This window comes from Megalobrama amblycephala, linkage group LG1, assembly GCF_018812025.1.
Source record: "Megalobrama amblycephala isolate DHTTF-2021 linkage group LG1, ASM1881202v1, whole genome shotgun sequence".
Classification (NCBI taxonomy): domain Eukaryota; kingdom Metazoa; phylum Chordata; class Actinopteri; order Cypriniformes; family Xenocyprididae; genus Megalobrama; species Megalobrama amblycephala.
This window is the reverse complement of record NC_063044.1, coordinates 43,168,202-43,181,258: the sequence shown is the minus strand read 5'-3', so window position 1 is coordinate 43,181,258 and position 13,057 is coordinate 43,168,202. Positions and strand designations below refer to the sequence as shown.

General features: G+C 41.3%; 1 protein-coding gene across 1 annotated transcript; it reads left to right on the top strand.

Moving 5' to 3' along the window:
* The first annotated feature begins 51 nt into the window (after positions 1-51).
* LOC125267542 (mucin-22-like) lies at positions 52-8,918 on the top strand. Its single transcript, XM_048189319.1, has 2 exons — positions 52-2,907; positions 4,917-8,918. Exons 1-2 carry the CDS (start codon positions 52-54, stop codon positions 7,821-7,823), a joined length of 5,763 nt encoding a protein of 1,920 aa, XP_048045276.1. The 3' UTR covers positions 7,824-8,918.
* The last annotated feature ends 4,139 nt before the right edge of the window (positions 8,919-13,057 follow it).

Genomic DNA, 13,057 nt, shown 5'->3' with positions numbered 1-13,057 from the left:
GAAGAGCCAACTATCACTACATCAGCGACTACAGTCACAGAAGAGCCAACTATGATTTCATCAGCAAGTACAGTCACAGAAGAGACAACTATGACTACAGCAGCGACTGCGGTCACAGAAGAGACAACTATGACTACAGCAGCAACTGCGGTCACAAACGAGACAACTTTCACTACGTCAGCGACTACGGTCACAGAAGAGAAAACTATAACTACACCAGCGACCGCAGTCACAGAAGAGACAACCATGACTCCATCAGCGGCTACGGTCACAGAAGAGACAAACATGACTTCATCAGCGACTGCGGTCACAGAAGAGACAACTATGACTACAGCAGCGACTGCGGTCACAGAAGAGCCAACTATGACTACAGCAGCGACTGCGGTCACAGAAGAGACAACTATGACTGCATCAGCGACAACGGTCGCTGAAGAGACAACTGTGACTACATCAGCGAGTACAGTCACAGAAGAGCCAACTATGACTACATCAGCGACTACAGTCACAGAAGAGCCAACTATGTCTACAGCAGTGACTACGGTCACAGAAGAGACAACTATGACTACATCAGCAAGTACAGTCACAGAAGAGCCAACTATGACTTCATCAGCGAGTACAGTCACAGAAGAGACAACTATGACTACAGCAGCAACTGCGGTCACAGAAGAGACAACTATAACTACAGCATCGACTATGGTCACAGAGGAGACAACTATGATTACAGCAGGCACTACGGTCACAGAAGAGACAACTATGACTGCAGCAGTGACTGCGGTCACAGAAAAGACAACTATGACTACAGCAGCGACTGCGGTCACAGACGAGACAACTATAACTACAGCAGCGACTGCGGTCACAGAAGAGCCAACTATGACTACAGCAGCGACTGCTGTCACAGAAGAGACAACTTTCACTACGTCAGTGACTACGGTCACAGAAGAGCCAACTATGACTACAGCAGCGACTACAGTCACAGAAGAGACAACTATGACTACAGCAGCGACTACGGTCACAGAAGAGACAACTATGACTACAGCAGCGACTGCGGTCACAGACGAGACAACTATAACTACAGCAGCAACTGCGGTCACAGAAGAAACAACTATGACTACATCAGCGAGTACAGTCACAGAAGAGACAACTACTGCGGTCACAGAAGAGACAACTATAACTACAGCAGCGACTACGGTCACAGAACAGACAACTATGACTACAGCAGCGACTGCGGTCACAGAAGAGACAACTATAACTACAGCAGCGACTACAGTCACAGAAGATCCAACTATGACTACATCAGCGACTACGGTCACAGAAGAGCCAACTATGACTTCATCAGCGAGTACAGTCACAGAAGGGCCAACTATGACTACAGCAGCGACTGCGGTCACAGAAGAGACAACTATAACTACAGCAGCGACTACAGTCACAGAAGAGACAACTATGACTTCATCAGCGAGTACAGTCACAGAAGAGCCAACTATGACTACAGCAGCAACTACGGTCACAGAAGAGCCAACTATGACTACAGCAGCGACTACGGTCACAGAAGAGACAACTATGACTACAGCAGCGACTACGGTCACAGAAGAGACAACTATGACTACAGCACCGACTACGGTCACAGAAGAGCCAACTATGACTACAGCAGCGACTACAGTCACAGAAGAGCCAACTATGACTACATCAGCGACTACAGTCACAGAAGAGACAACTATGACTACATCAGCGAGTACAGTCACAGAAGAGCCAACTGTGACTACATCAGCGAGTACTGTCACAGAAGAGCCAACTATGACTACAGCAGCGACTACAGTCACAGAAGAGCCAACTATGACTACAGCAGCGACTACAGTCACAGAAGAGCCAACTATGACTACAGCAGCGACTGCGGTCACAGAAGAGACAACTATGACTACAGCAGCGACTGTGGTCACAGAAGAGACAACTATGACTACATCAGCGACTACAGTCACAAAAGCGACAACTGTGACTACAACAAAGACTACGGTCAAACAAAAGGCAACCAAGTCTGTTGATGAAGATAAGGATCCTGGTCAGACTGAGGATGATGTCGGTTCTTCCTTATTTGATATGATTGGACTTGCCTTGATGGCAGCTTTAAGTGCGATCGCAAGTGCCTTTTCTGCGATTGGAAGTGCGTTTACAAGTGTTTTTATCCCGCTCATAGATCCGAATAAAGGAAAGGCAACCATGACTACAGCAGCGACTGCTGTCAAAGAAGAGACAACCGTGACTACAGCAGCGACTGCTGTTAAAGAAGAGACAACTATGACTACAGCAGCGACTGCTGTCAAAGAAGAGACAACTATGACTACAGCAGCGACTGCGGTCACAGAAGAGACAACTATGACTACAGCAGCGACTACGGTCACAGAAGACACAACTATGACTACAGCAGCGACTACGGTCACAGAAGAGACAACTATGACTGCATCAGTAGCTGCGGTCACAGAAGAGACAACTATGACTACAGCAGCGACTGCGGTCACAGAAGAGACAACTATGAGTACAGCAGCGACTGCAGTCACAGAAGAGACAACTATGATTACAGCAGCGACTGCGGTCACAGAAGAGACAACTGCATCAGCAGCTGCGGTCACAGAAGAGACAACTATGACTACAGCAGCGACTGTGTTCACAGAAGAGACAACTATGACTGCATCAGCAACTGCGGTCTCAGAAGAGACAACTATGATAGCGGTCACAGTAGATGAAGACATGACTACAGAAGTGGCAGACATGACTACAGCCTCGGCTCCACTCACAGAATTTCAATTTCAATATCAAATTTATTTGTATAACGCTTTTTACAATACATATCGTTTCAATGCAGCTTTACAGAAAATGCATGCAGAAGAGGCAGCTGTGACTATGGCAGATACAGCATAAATGCATTTAAATTATACTTGTGAACGTAACCATAAAACTACACATTAAAAATTTTGAAAACTTTGTAGAATAAAATGCACCCAAAAGATTTTTTTCTTCTGTATTCTTCTATAAAACTTTCTTTGTGGTTGCAGAGGGATAGGCAGGGATAAGCCCTAGGCTTATTAAATCCTTATTAAATCTAGCTATTAATATAAGGAAGAACAAACAGAAACAAAATTCAAGCAGCATTAGCAACAGTTAAATTATCACTCTCCGGCCCCACTTTTGTACTTATCAAAAATAAATCTCTCATACTTTTTTTTTTTAATTGCAAGATATTTACACTTTATTTGATTGAATTGTTCAGACTGTTCCACAAAATCACCCCACAAATCGAAATACACATACTTTTGAGTTTTGTCTGAGCATTCTGTTGTCTAAAATTTAAAGCCCTACAAAAACACAAAGTGTTGACTGGCCTTGGAGAATGTTACATTTTGCCTATGAGAAAGGATTTACCATCATTTGGCAGTATTCCACAATTAGAGAGAAAGCAAAAGATGTAGAACTTAATTATGGGGAAACAGGAGGGGTGAATCTTACCAAAGATTGAAATCCCTTGGGTATTGTGAAATAACAGATAAGAAAACTATAAGAATTGTGCCCTGGCCAGAGACAAACTCAGATGTCCTACAGGCATCTTGGCTTTGTTGATTTGCTCAATAAAGTCTAATTTTGACATCTGGAACTCTGACTTCTAAGCTTCATTTCCAGATAGAGAACACTTTTCTTCACGACAGGTTTTGTGATTTTACACTGTAAAAACAAATTTGTTCAGTTTACTTAATTGTCAAACTCGTTGCCTTAATTCAATTAAGTAAGCTAAAACCATTTAAGTTTTGTCAAATTAATTATATCTGTGATCTGAGGAAGTGTACTCCCAGAGTGCATTGAAGCAGGAATAAAGAAATTGCTTTGTTTTACTATTTGTGGCTTTATTTTACAATTTTATGTTGTGTCAGTATCACCCAATGATGACAACAAATAAAATTGTGATGCTCTTATTACAAACCCGATTCCAAAAAAGTTGGGACACTGTACAAATTGTGAATAAAAACAGAATGCAATGATGTGGAAGTTTCAAATTTCAATATTTTGTTCAGAATACAACATAGATGACATATCAAATGTTTAAACTGAGAAAATGTATCATTTTAAGGGAAAAATAAGTTGATTTTAAATTTCATGGCATCAACACATCTCAAAAAAGTTGGGACAAGGCCATGTTTACCACTGTGTGGCATCCCCTCTTCTTTTTATAACAGTCTGCAAATGTCTGGGGACTGAGGAGACAAGTTGCTCAAGTTTAGGAATAGGAATGTTGTCCCATTCTTGTCTAATACAGGCTTCTAGTTGCTCAACTGTCTTAGGTCTGCTTTGTCACATCTTCCTCTTTATGATGTGCCAAATGTTTTCTATGGGTGAAAGATCTGGACTGCAGGCTGGCCATTTCAGTACCCGGATCTTTCTTCTACGCAGCCATGATGTTGTAATTGATGCAGTATGTGGTCTGGCATTGTCATGTTGGAAATTCAAGGTCTTCCCTGAAAGAGACGACATCTGGATGGGAGCATATGTTGTTCTAGAACTTGGATACACCTTTCAGCATTGATGGTGCCTTTCCAGATGTGTAAGCTGCCCATGCCACACACACTCATGCAACCCCATACCCTCAGAGATGCAGGCTTCTGAACTGTGTGCTGATAACAACTTGGGTTGTCCTTGTCCTCTTTAGTCCAGATGACATGGCGTCCCAGTTTTCCAAAAAGAACTTCAAATTTTGATTCGTCTGACCACAGAACAGTTTTCCACTTTGCCACAGTCCATTTTAAATGAGCTTTGGCCCAGAGAAAACGCCTGCGCTTCTGGATCATGTTTAGATATGGCTTCTTTTTTGACCTATAGAGTTTTAGCCGGCAACAGCGAATGGCACGGTGAATTGTGTTCACCGACAATGTTTTCTGGAAGTATTCCTGAGCCCATGTTGTGATTTCCATTACAGTAGCATTCCTGTATGTGATGCAGTGCCGTCTAAGGGCCCGAAGATCACGGGCATCCAGTATGGTTTTCCCGCCTTGACTGCAGCAGTGACTGCGGTCACAGAAAAGACAACTATGACTACAGCAGCGACTGCAGTCACAGACGAGACAACTATAACTACAGCAGCGACTGCGGTCACAGAAGAGCCAACTATGACTACAGCAGCGACTGCTGTCACAGAAGAGACAACTTTCACTACGTCAGTGACTACGGTCACAGAAGAGCCAACTATGACTACAGCAGCGACTACAGTCACAGAAGAGACAACTATGACTACAGCAGCGACTACGGTCACAGAAGAGACAACTATGACTACAGCAGCGACTGCGGTCACAGACGAGACAACTATAACTACAGCAGCAACTGCGGTCACAGAAGAAACAACTATGACTACATCAGCGAGTACAGTCACAGAAGAGACAACTATGACTACAGCAGCGACTGCGGTCACAGAAGAGACAACTATAACTACAGCAGCGACTACGGTCACAGAACAGACAACTATGACTACAGCAGCGACTGCGGTCACAGAAGAGACAACTATAACTACAGCAGCGACTACAGTCACAGAAGATCCAACTATGACTACATCAGCGACTACGGTCACAGAAGAGCCAACTATGACTTCATCAGCGAGTACAGTCACAGAAGAGCCAACTATGACTACAGCAGCGACTGCGGTCACAGAAGAGACAACTATAACTACAGCAGCGACTACAGTCACAGAAGAGCCAACTGTGACTACATCAGCGACTACAGTCACAGAAGAGCCAACTATGACTTCATCAGCGAGTACAGTCACAGAAGAGCCAACTATGACTACAGCAGCAACTACGGTCACAGAAGAGCCAACTATGACTACAGCAGCGACTACGGTCACAGAAGAGACAACTATGACTACAGCAGCGACTACGGTCACAGAAGAGACAACTATGACTACAGCAGCGACTACGGTCACAAAAGAGACAACTATGACTACAGCAGCGACTACGGTCACAGAAGAGACAACTATGACTACAGCAGCGACTACAGTCACAGAAGAGCCAACTATGACTACATCAGCGACTACAGTCACAGAAGAGACAACTATGACTACATCAGCGAGTACAGTCACAGAAGAGCCAACTGTGACTACATCAGCGAGTACAGTCACAGAAGAGACAACTATGACTACATCAGCGACTACAGTCACAGAAGAGCCAACTATGACTACAGCAGCGACTACAGTCACAGAAGAGCCAACTATGACTTCATCAGCGAGTACAGTCACAGAAGGGCCAACTATGACTACAGCAGCGACTGCGGTCACAGAAGAGACAACTATAACTACAGCAGCGACTACAGTCACAGAAGAGACAACTATGACTTCATCAGCGAGTACAGTCACAGAAGAGCCAACTATGACTACAGCAGCAACTACGGTCACAGAAGAGCCAACTATGACTACAGCAGCGACTACGGTCACAGAAGAGACAACTATGACTACAGCAGCGACTACGGTCACAGAAGAGACAACTATGACTACAGCACCGACTACGGTCACAGAAGAGCCAACTATGACTACAGCAGCGACTACAGTCACAGAAGAGCCAACTATGACTACATCAGCGACTACAGTCACAGAAGAGACAACTATGACTACATCAGCGAGTACAGTCACAGAAGAGCCAACTGTGACTACATCAGCGAGTACTGTCACAGAAGAGCCAACTATGACTACAGCAGCGACTACAGTCACAGAAGAGCCAACTATGACTACAGCAGCGACTACAGTCACAGAAGAGCCAACTATGACTACAGCAGCGACTGCGGTCACAGAAGAGACAACTATGACTACAGCAGCGACTGTGGTCACAGAAGAGACAACTATGACTACATCAGCGACTACAGTCACAAAAGCGACAACTGTGACTACAACAAAGACTACGGTCAAACAAAAGGCAACCAAGTCTGTTGATGAAGATAAGGATCCTGGTCAGACTGAGGATGATGTCGGTTCTTCCTTATTTGATATGATTGGACTTGCCTTGATGGCAGCTTTAAGTGCGATCGCAAGTGCCTTTTCTGCGATTGGAAGTGCGTTTACAAGTGTTTTTATCCCGCTCATAGATCCGAATAAAGGAAAGGCAACCATGACTACAGCAGCGACTGCTGTCAAAGAAGAGACAACCGTGACTACAGCAGCGACTGCTGTTAAAGAAGAGACAACTATGACTACAGCAGCGACTGCTGTCAAAGAAGAGACAACTATGACTACAGCAGCGACTGCGGTCACAGAAGAGACAACTATGACTACAGCAGCGACTACGGTCACAGAAGACACAACTATGACTACAGCAGCGACTACGGTCACAGAAGAGACAACTATGACTGCATCAGTAGCTGCGGTCACAGAAGAGACAACTATGACTACAGCAGCGACTGCGGTCACAGAAGAGACAACTATGAGTACAGCAGCGACTGCAGTCACAGAAGAGACAACTATGATTACAGCAGCGACTGCGGTCACAGAAGAGACAACTGCATCAGCAGCTGCGGTCACAGAAGAGACAACTATGACTACAGCAGCGACTGTGTTCACAGAAGAGACAACTATGACTGCATCAGCAACTGCGGTCTCAGAAGAGACAACTATGATAGCGGTCACAGTAGATGAAGACATGACTACAGAAGTGGCAGACATGACTACAGCCTCGGCTCCACTCACAGAATTTCAATTTCAATATCAAATTTATTTGTATAACGCTTTTTACAATACATATCGTTTCAATGCAGCTTTACAGAAAATGCATGCAGAAGAGGCAGCTGTGACTATGGCAGATACAGCATAAATGCATTTAAATTATACTTGTGAACGTAACCATAAAACTACACATTAAAAATTTTGAAAACTTTGTAGAATAAAATGCACCCAAAAGATTTTTTTCTTCTGTATTCTTCTATAAAACTTTCTTTGTGGTTGCAGAGGGATAGGCAGGGATAAGCCCTAGGCTTATTAAATCCTTATTAAATCTAGCTATTAATATAAGGAAGAACAAACAGAAACAAAATTCAAGCAGCATTAGCAACAGTTAAATTATCACTCTCCGGCCCCACTTTTGTACTTATCAAAAATAAATCTCTCATACTTTTTTTTTTTTAATTGCAAGATATTTACACTTTATTTGATTGAATTGTTCAGACTGTTCCACAAAATCACCCCACAAATCGAAATACACATACTTTTGAGTTTTGTCTGAGCATTCTGTTGTCTAAAATTTAAAGCCCTACAAAAACACAAAGTGTTGACTGGCCTTGGAGAATGTTACATTTTGCCTATGAGAAAGGATTTACCATCATTTGGCAGTATTCCACAATTAGAGAGAAAGCAAAAGATGTAGAACTTAATTATGGGGAAACAGGAGGGGTGAATCTTACCAAAGATTGAAATCCCTTGGGTATTGTGAAATAACAGATAAGAAAACTATAAGAATTGTGCCCTGGCCAGAGACAAACTCAGATGTCCTACAGGCATCTTGGCTTTGTTGATTTGCTCAATAAAGTCTAATTTTGACATCTGGAACTCTGACTTCTAAGCTTCATTTCCAGATAGAGAACACTTTTCTTCACGACAGGTTTTGTGATTTTACACTGTAAAAACAAATTTGTTCAGTTTACTTAATTGTCAAACTCGTTGCCTTAATTCAATTAAGTAAGCTAAAACCATTTAAGTTTTGTCAAATTAATTATATCTGTGATCTGAGGAAGTGTACTCCCAGAGTGCATTGAAGCAGGAATAAAGAAATTGCTTTGTTTTACTATTTGTGGCTTTATTTTACAATTTTATGTTGTGTCAGTATCACCCAATGATGACAACAAATAAAATTGTGATGCTCTTATTACAAACCCGATTCCAAAAAAGTTGGGACACTGTACAAATTGTGAATAAAAACAGAATGCAATGATGTGGAAGTTTCAAATTTCAATATTTTGTTCAGAATACAACATAGATGACATATCAAATGTTTAAACTGAGAAAATGTATCATTTTAAGGGAAAAATAAGTTGATTTTAAATTTCATGGCATCAACACATCTCAAAAAAGTTGGGACAAGGCCATGTTTACCACTGTGTGGCATCCCCTCTTCTTTTTATAACAGTCTGCAAATGTCTGGGGACTGAGGAGACAAGTTGCTCAAGTTTAGGAATAGGAATGTTGTCCCATTCTTGTCTAATACAGGCTTCTAGTTGCTCAACTGTCTTAGGTCTGCTTTGTCACATCTTCCTCTTTATGATGTGCCAAATGTTTTCTATGGGTGAAAGATCTGGACTGCAGGCTGGCCATTTCAGTACCCGGATCTTTCTTCTACGCAGCCATGATGTTGTAATTGATGCAGTATGTGGTCTGGCATTGTCATGTTGGAAATTCAAGGTCTTCCCTGAAAGAGACGACATCTGGATGGGAGCATATGTTGTTCTAGAACTTGGATACACCTTTCAGCATTGATGGTGCCTTTCCAGATGTGTAAGCTGCCCATGCCACACACACTCATGCAACCCCATACCCTCAGAGATGCAGGCTTCTGAACTGTGTGCTGATAACAACTTGGGTTGTCCTTGTCCTCTTTAGTCCAGATGACATGGCGTCCCAGTTTTCCAAAAAGAACTTCAAATTTTGATTCGTCTGACCACAGAACAGTTTTCCACTTTGCCACAGTCCATTTTAAATGAGCTTTGGCCCAGAGAAAACGCCTGCGCTTCTGGATCATGTTTAGATATGGCTTCTTTTTTGACCTATAGAGTTTTAGCCGGCAACAGCGAATGGCACGGTGAATTGTGTTCACCGACAATGTTTTCTGGAAGTATTCCTGAGCCCATGTTGTGATTTCCATTACAGTAGCATTCCTGTATGTGATGCAGTGCCGTCTAAGGGCCCGAAGATCACGGGCATCCAGTATGGTTTTCCCGCCTTGACCCTTACGCACAGAGATTGTTCCAGATTCTCTGAATTTTTGGATGATATTATGCACTGTAGATGATGATAACTTCAAACTCTTTGCAATTTTTCTCTGAGAAACTCCTTTCTGATTTTGCTCCACTATTTTTCGCCGCAGCATTGGGGGAATTGGTGATCCTCTGCCCATCTTGACTTCTGAGAGACACTGCCACTCTGAGAGGCTCTTTTTATACCCAATCATGTTGCCAATTGACCTAATAAGTTGCAAATTGGTCCACTAGCTGTTCCTTATATGTACATTTAACTTTTCTGGCCTCTTATTGCTACCTGTCCCAACTTTTTTGGAATGTGTAGCTCTCATGAAATCCAAAATGAGCCAATATTTGGCATGACATTTCAAAATGTCTCACTTTCAACATTTGATATGTTATTTATATTCTATTGTGAATAAACTATTGTGAAAGTTTATGAGATTTGTAAATTATTGCATTCCTTTTTTATTCACAATTTGTACAGTGTCCCAACTTTTTTGGAATCGGGTTTGTACAATTAGTAGGTGGCGGTAAGTCCCTGTTTTTATGAGTGAATCATCAATTCATTTATTCTTTCAGTATCAAAGTAAGCAGCTCTATTTATGAATAGGTCATTGAATCATTAAAGATTTGTTTAAAGCCACAGATTCATTCACAAAACAGCTTGTGTGCTGCAGTTTTGCTGTGGCTTTCGTTGCAAAATAGAGCAAAAATACTGACAATACTGTTTAAAATGTACATCACTTAATATGACCCTTTTGTTTGTTGAACTGTTGTATAAAATCAATATTCGGGATACTATATATTATATTATATAATAATATAATATGATCAACATTAAAAACTAACTCACAGAAGGGTAGGTTTTTGTATCAAAGATAGTTTTAATCTTAAATCTCTGCAGTCTGTGTCTATTCGCTATTTGTTCTTCTAGTAAGTGCTAAATCCCCACTTTTACAAAGATAATGTAGCACGATTTGCTGGCTTGTATGGGTGCAGTCTTAACTGCGAAAGATGCGGTAATTTGATTGAATGTCATATTTACGACATTCAAAATCAAATGAAGATCGCTGAACTCCAGCTTACTTGTCAGCTTACTTTTTCAGATCATCTGCCCTTCTTCCTCAGTTGTAGAGAGAACGTGTGTGCATGGTTGCCAGATTGCAAAGATTAAGTAAAACGTGCTCTTTGAGCTGTCACTTTACCTCACCTCAGCTAATTCCAGCCGCTGAATTTGGCATCTCTGCCGTGTTTGTGAATAATATAATATATAATTTATTATAATAATATAATAAAATAATATGGCTTGCTGCGTTAATGATCGAGAATTGAGACAGATGTGCGTCTGTGTAAATGTGCTCGCATGCGGAAGATAAACAGAACACACGTTGCTGGATCGTCTTGGCATTGGCTGAAAGTTTTGTTCGTGAGATTTACTATGACTATGGCTGAAGAATATGCCTCTCAAGACACCACAAAGTCCGACAGCACTGCTTGGATATTATAACAAAAACTGCTGCATTCTGAAAAATTTTACTGTGGGCTCATTTGTTTGTGAGATATACAATCATATACAGTTTTACATCATAAATGCTGCTCTGGTTGAATAATTTCTGAAGAACAGATCATTCAGAAGAAATGTGATGCAAACAATGGATACTATATCAATATTTCATGGATTTAAAGTTTTTGTGGACAAAAAGTACTGTTTTTTGTTTTTCAATGGACACTCATGGACATTTTACCCAAATGCAATGGATTGGATTCATTTCGCGATCGCTATTTCATTATAAAGGTACAGTATGAAGTCCTGTTTTATAACCCGACACAAATTTCAATTACAGTCATACAGCGCTGCTGTGTCACGTAACAAGCAATGGCACATCACCATGGAAACAATAAATTGATACGTTCTAAATAACGGTCGCCATTAAACTCACTCTGGGGGGTGAGCCAGAATATTTTAAACTTATGTGCGCAAGGGTTAACAGAAAATCTCTGATTGGGGGTTTACATTCTTGAAATCTGGCAACCGTAAGCATGAACGCTCGTTAAACAGTCTCCTTTTTTGGAGTTTTGTCTCCTTAATTCGACAAAAACAAAAAGTGATTTCAAAAGAGTGATTTTGGTAAAGATTTTAGTCGTTTAGCCACGTCTCGTCTTTTTTCGTTAACGATATTGCACGTGTTGATTTAGTCACAGTTATCGTTAAATGACATTGGTGTTGTCTCTCGTCTAGTCTTAGTCATGGAAAAAAGGTCGTCAACGAACATTTTTCGTCAGTTTTCATTTACGAAATTAACACAGTCATAGATTTCGATGGTCAGAATTCTGTACAACTAAACTATTCGCTTACAAACTAGGTTATAGTGCTTATTATAAAGCATGTCTCATTTTTAGGATGATTTGGATCTTTCACTTTCCTCACATTCCTCCATTATGTGTTTTATTTAATGTTAAGTGTTCAATGTTTAATAGTTTGAATATCTTTTTGTGTCACCTTTATAGCCATGGCTAATCTACCTCAGATCTTAAAGGGGACATCGGATGCCAATTTTCAACAAGTTATGATTCTTTAGGGTCTTCATGAAAAGTCTATAACATACTTTGATTAAAGGTGCCGAAGAACGTGTTTTCAAAAGATGTAATATAAGTCTAAGGTGTCCCCTGAATGTGTCTGTGAAGTTTCAGCTCAAAATACCCCATAGATTTTTTTAATTCATTCAACTGCCTATTTTGGGGCATCATTAACTATGCGCCGATTCATGCTGCGGCCCCTTTAATTCTCGTGCTCCCCGCCCCCGGAGCTCGCGCTTGCCTTAAACAGCATAAACAAAGTTCACACAGCTAATATAACCCTCAAAATGGATCTTTACAAAGTGTTCGTCATGCAACATGTCTAATCGCGTAAGTATAGTATTTATTTGGATGTTTACATTTGATTCTGAATGAGTTTGATGGTGCTCCATGGCTAAAGCTAACATTACACACTGTTGGAGAGATTTATAAAGAATGAAGTTGTGTTTATGAATTATACAGACTTCAAGTGTTTAAAAATGAAAATAACGACAGTCATGTCTCCATGAATACAGTAAGA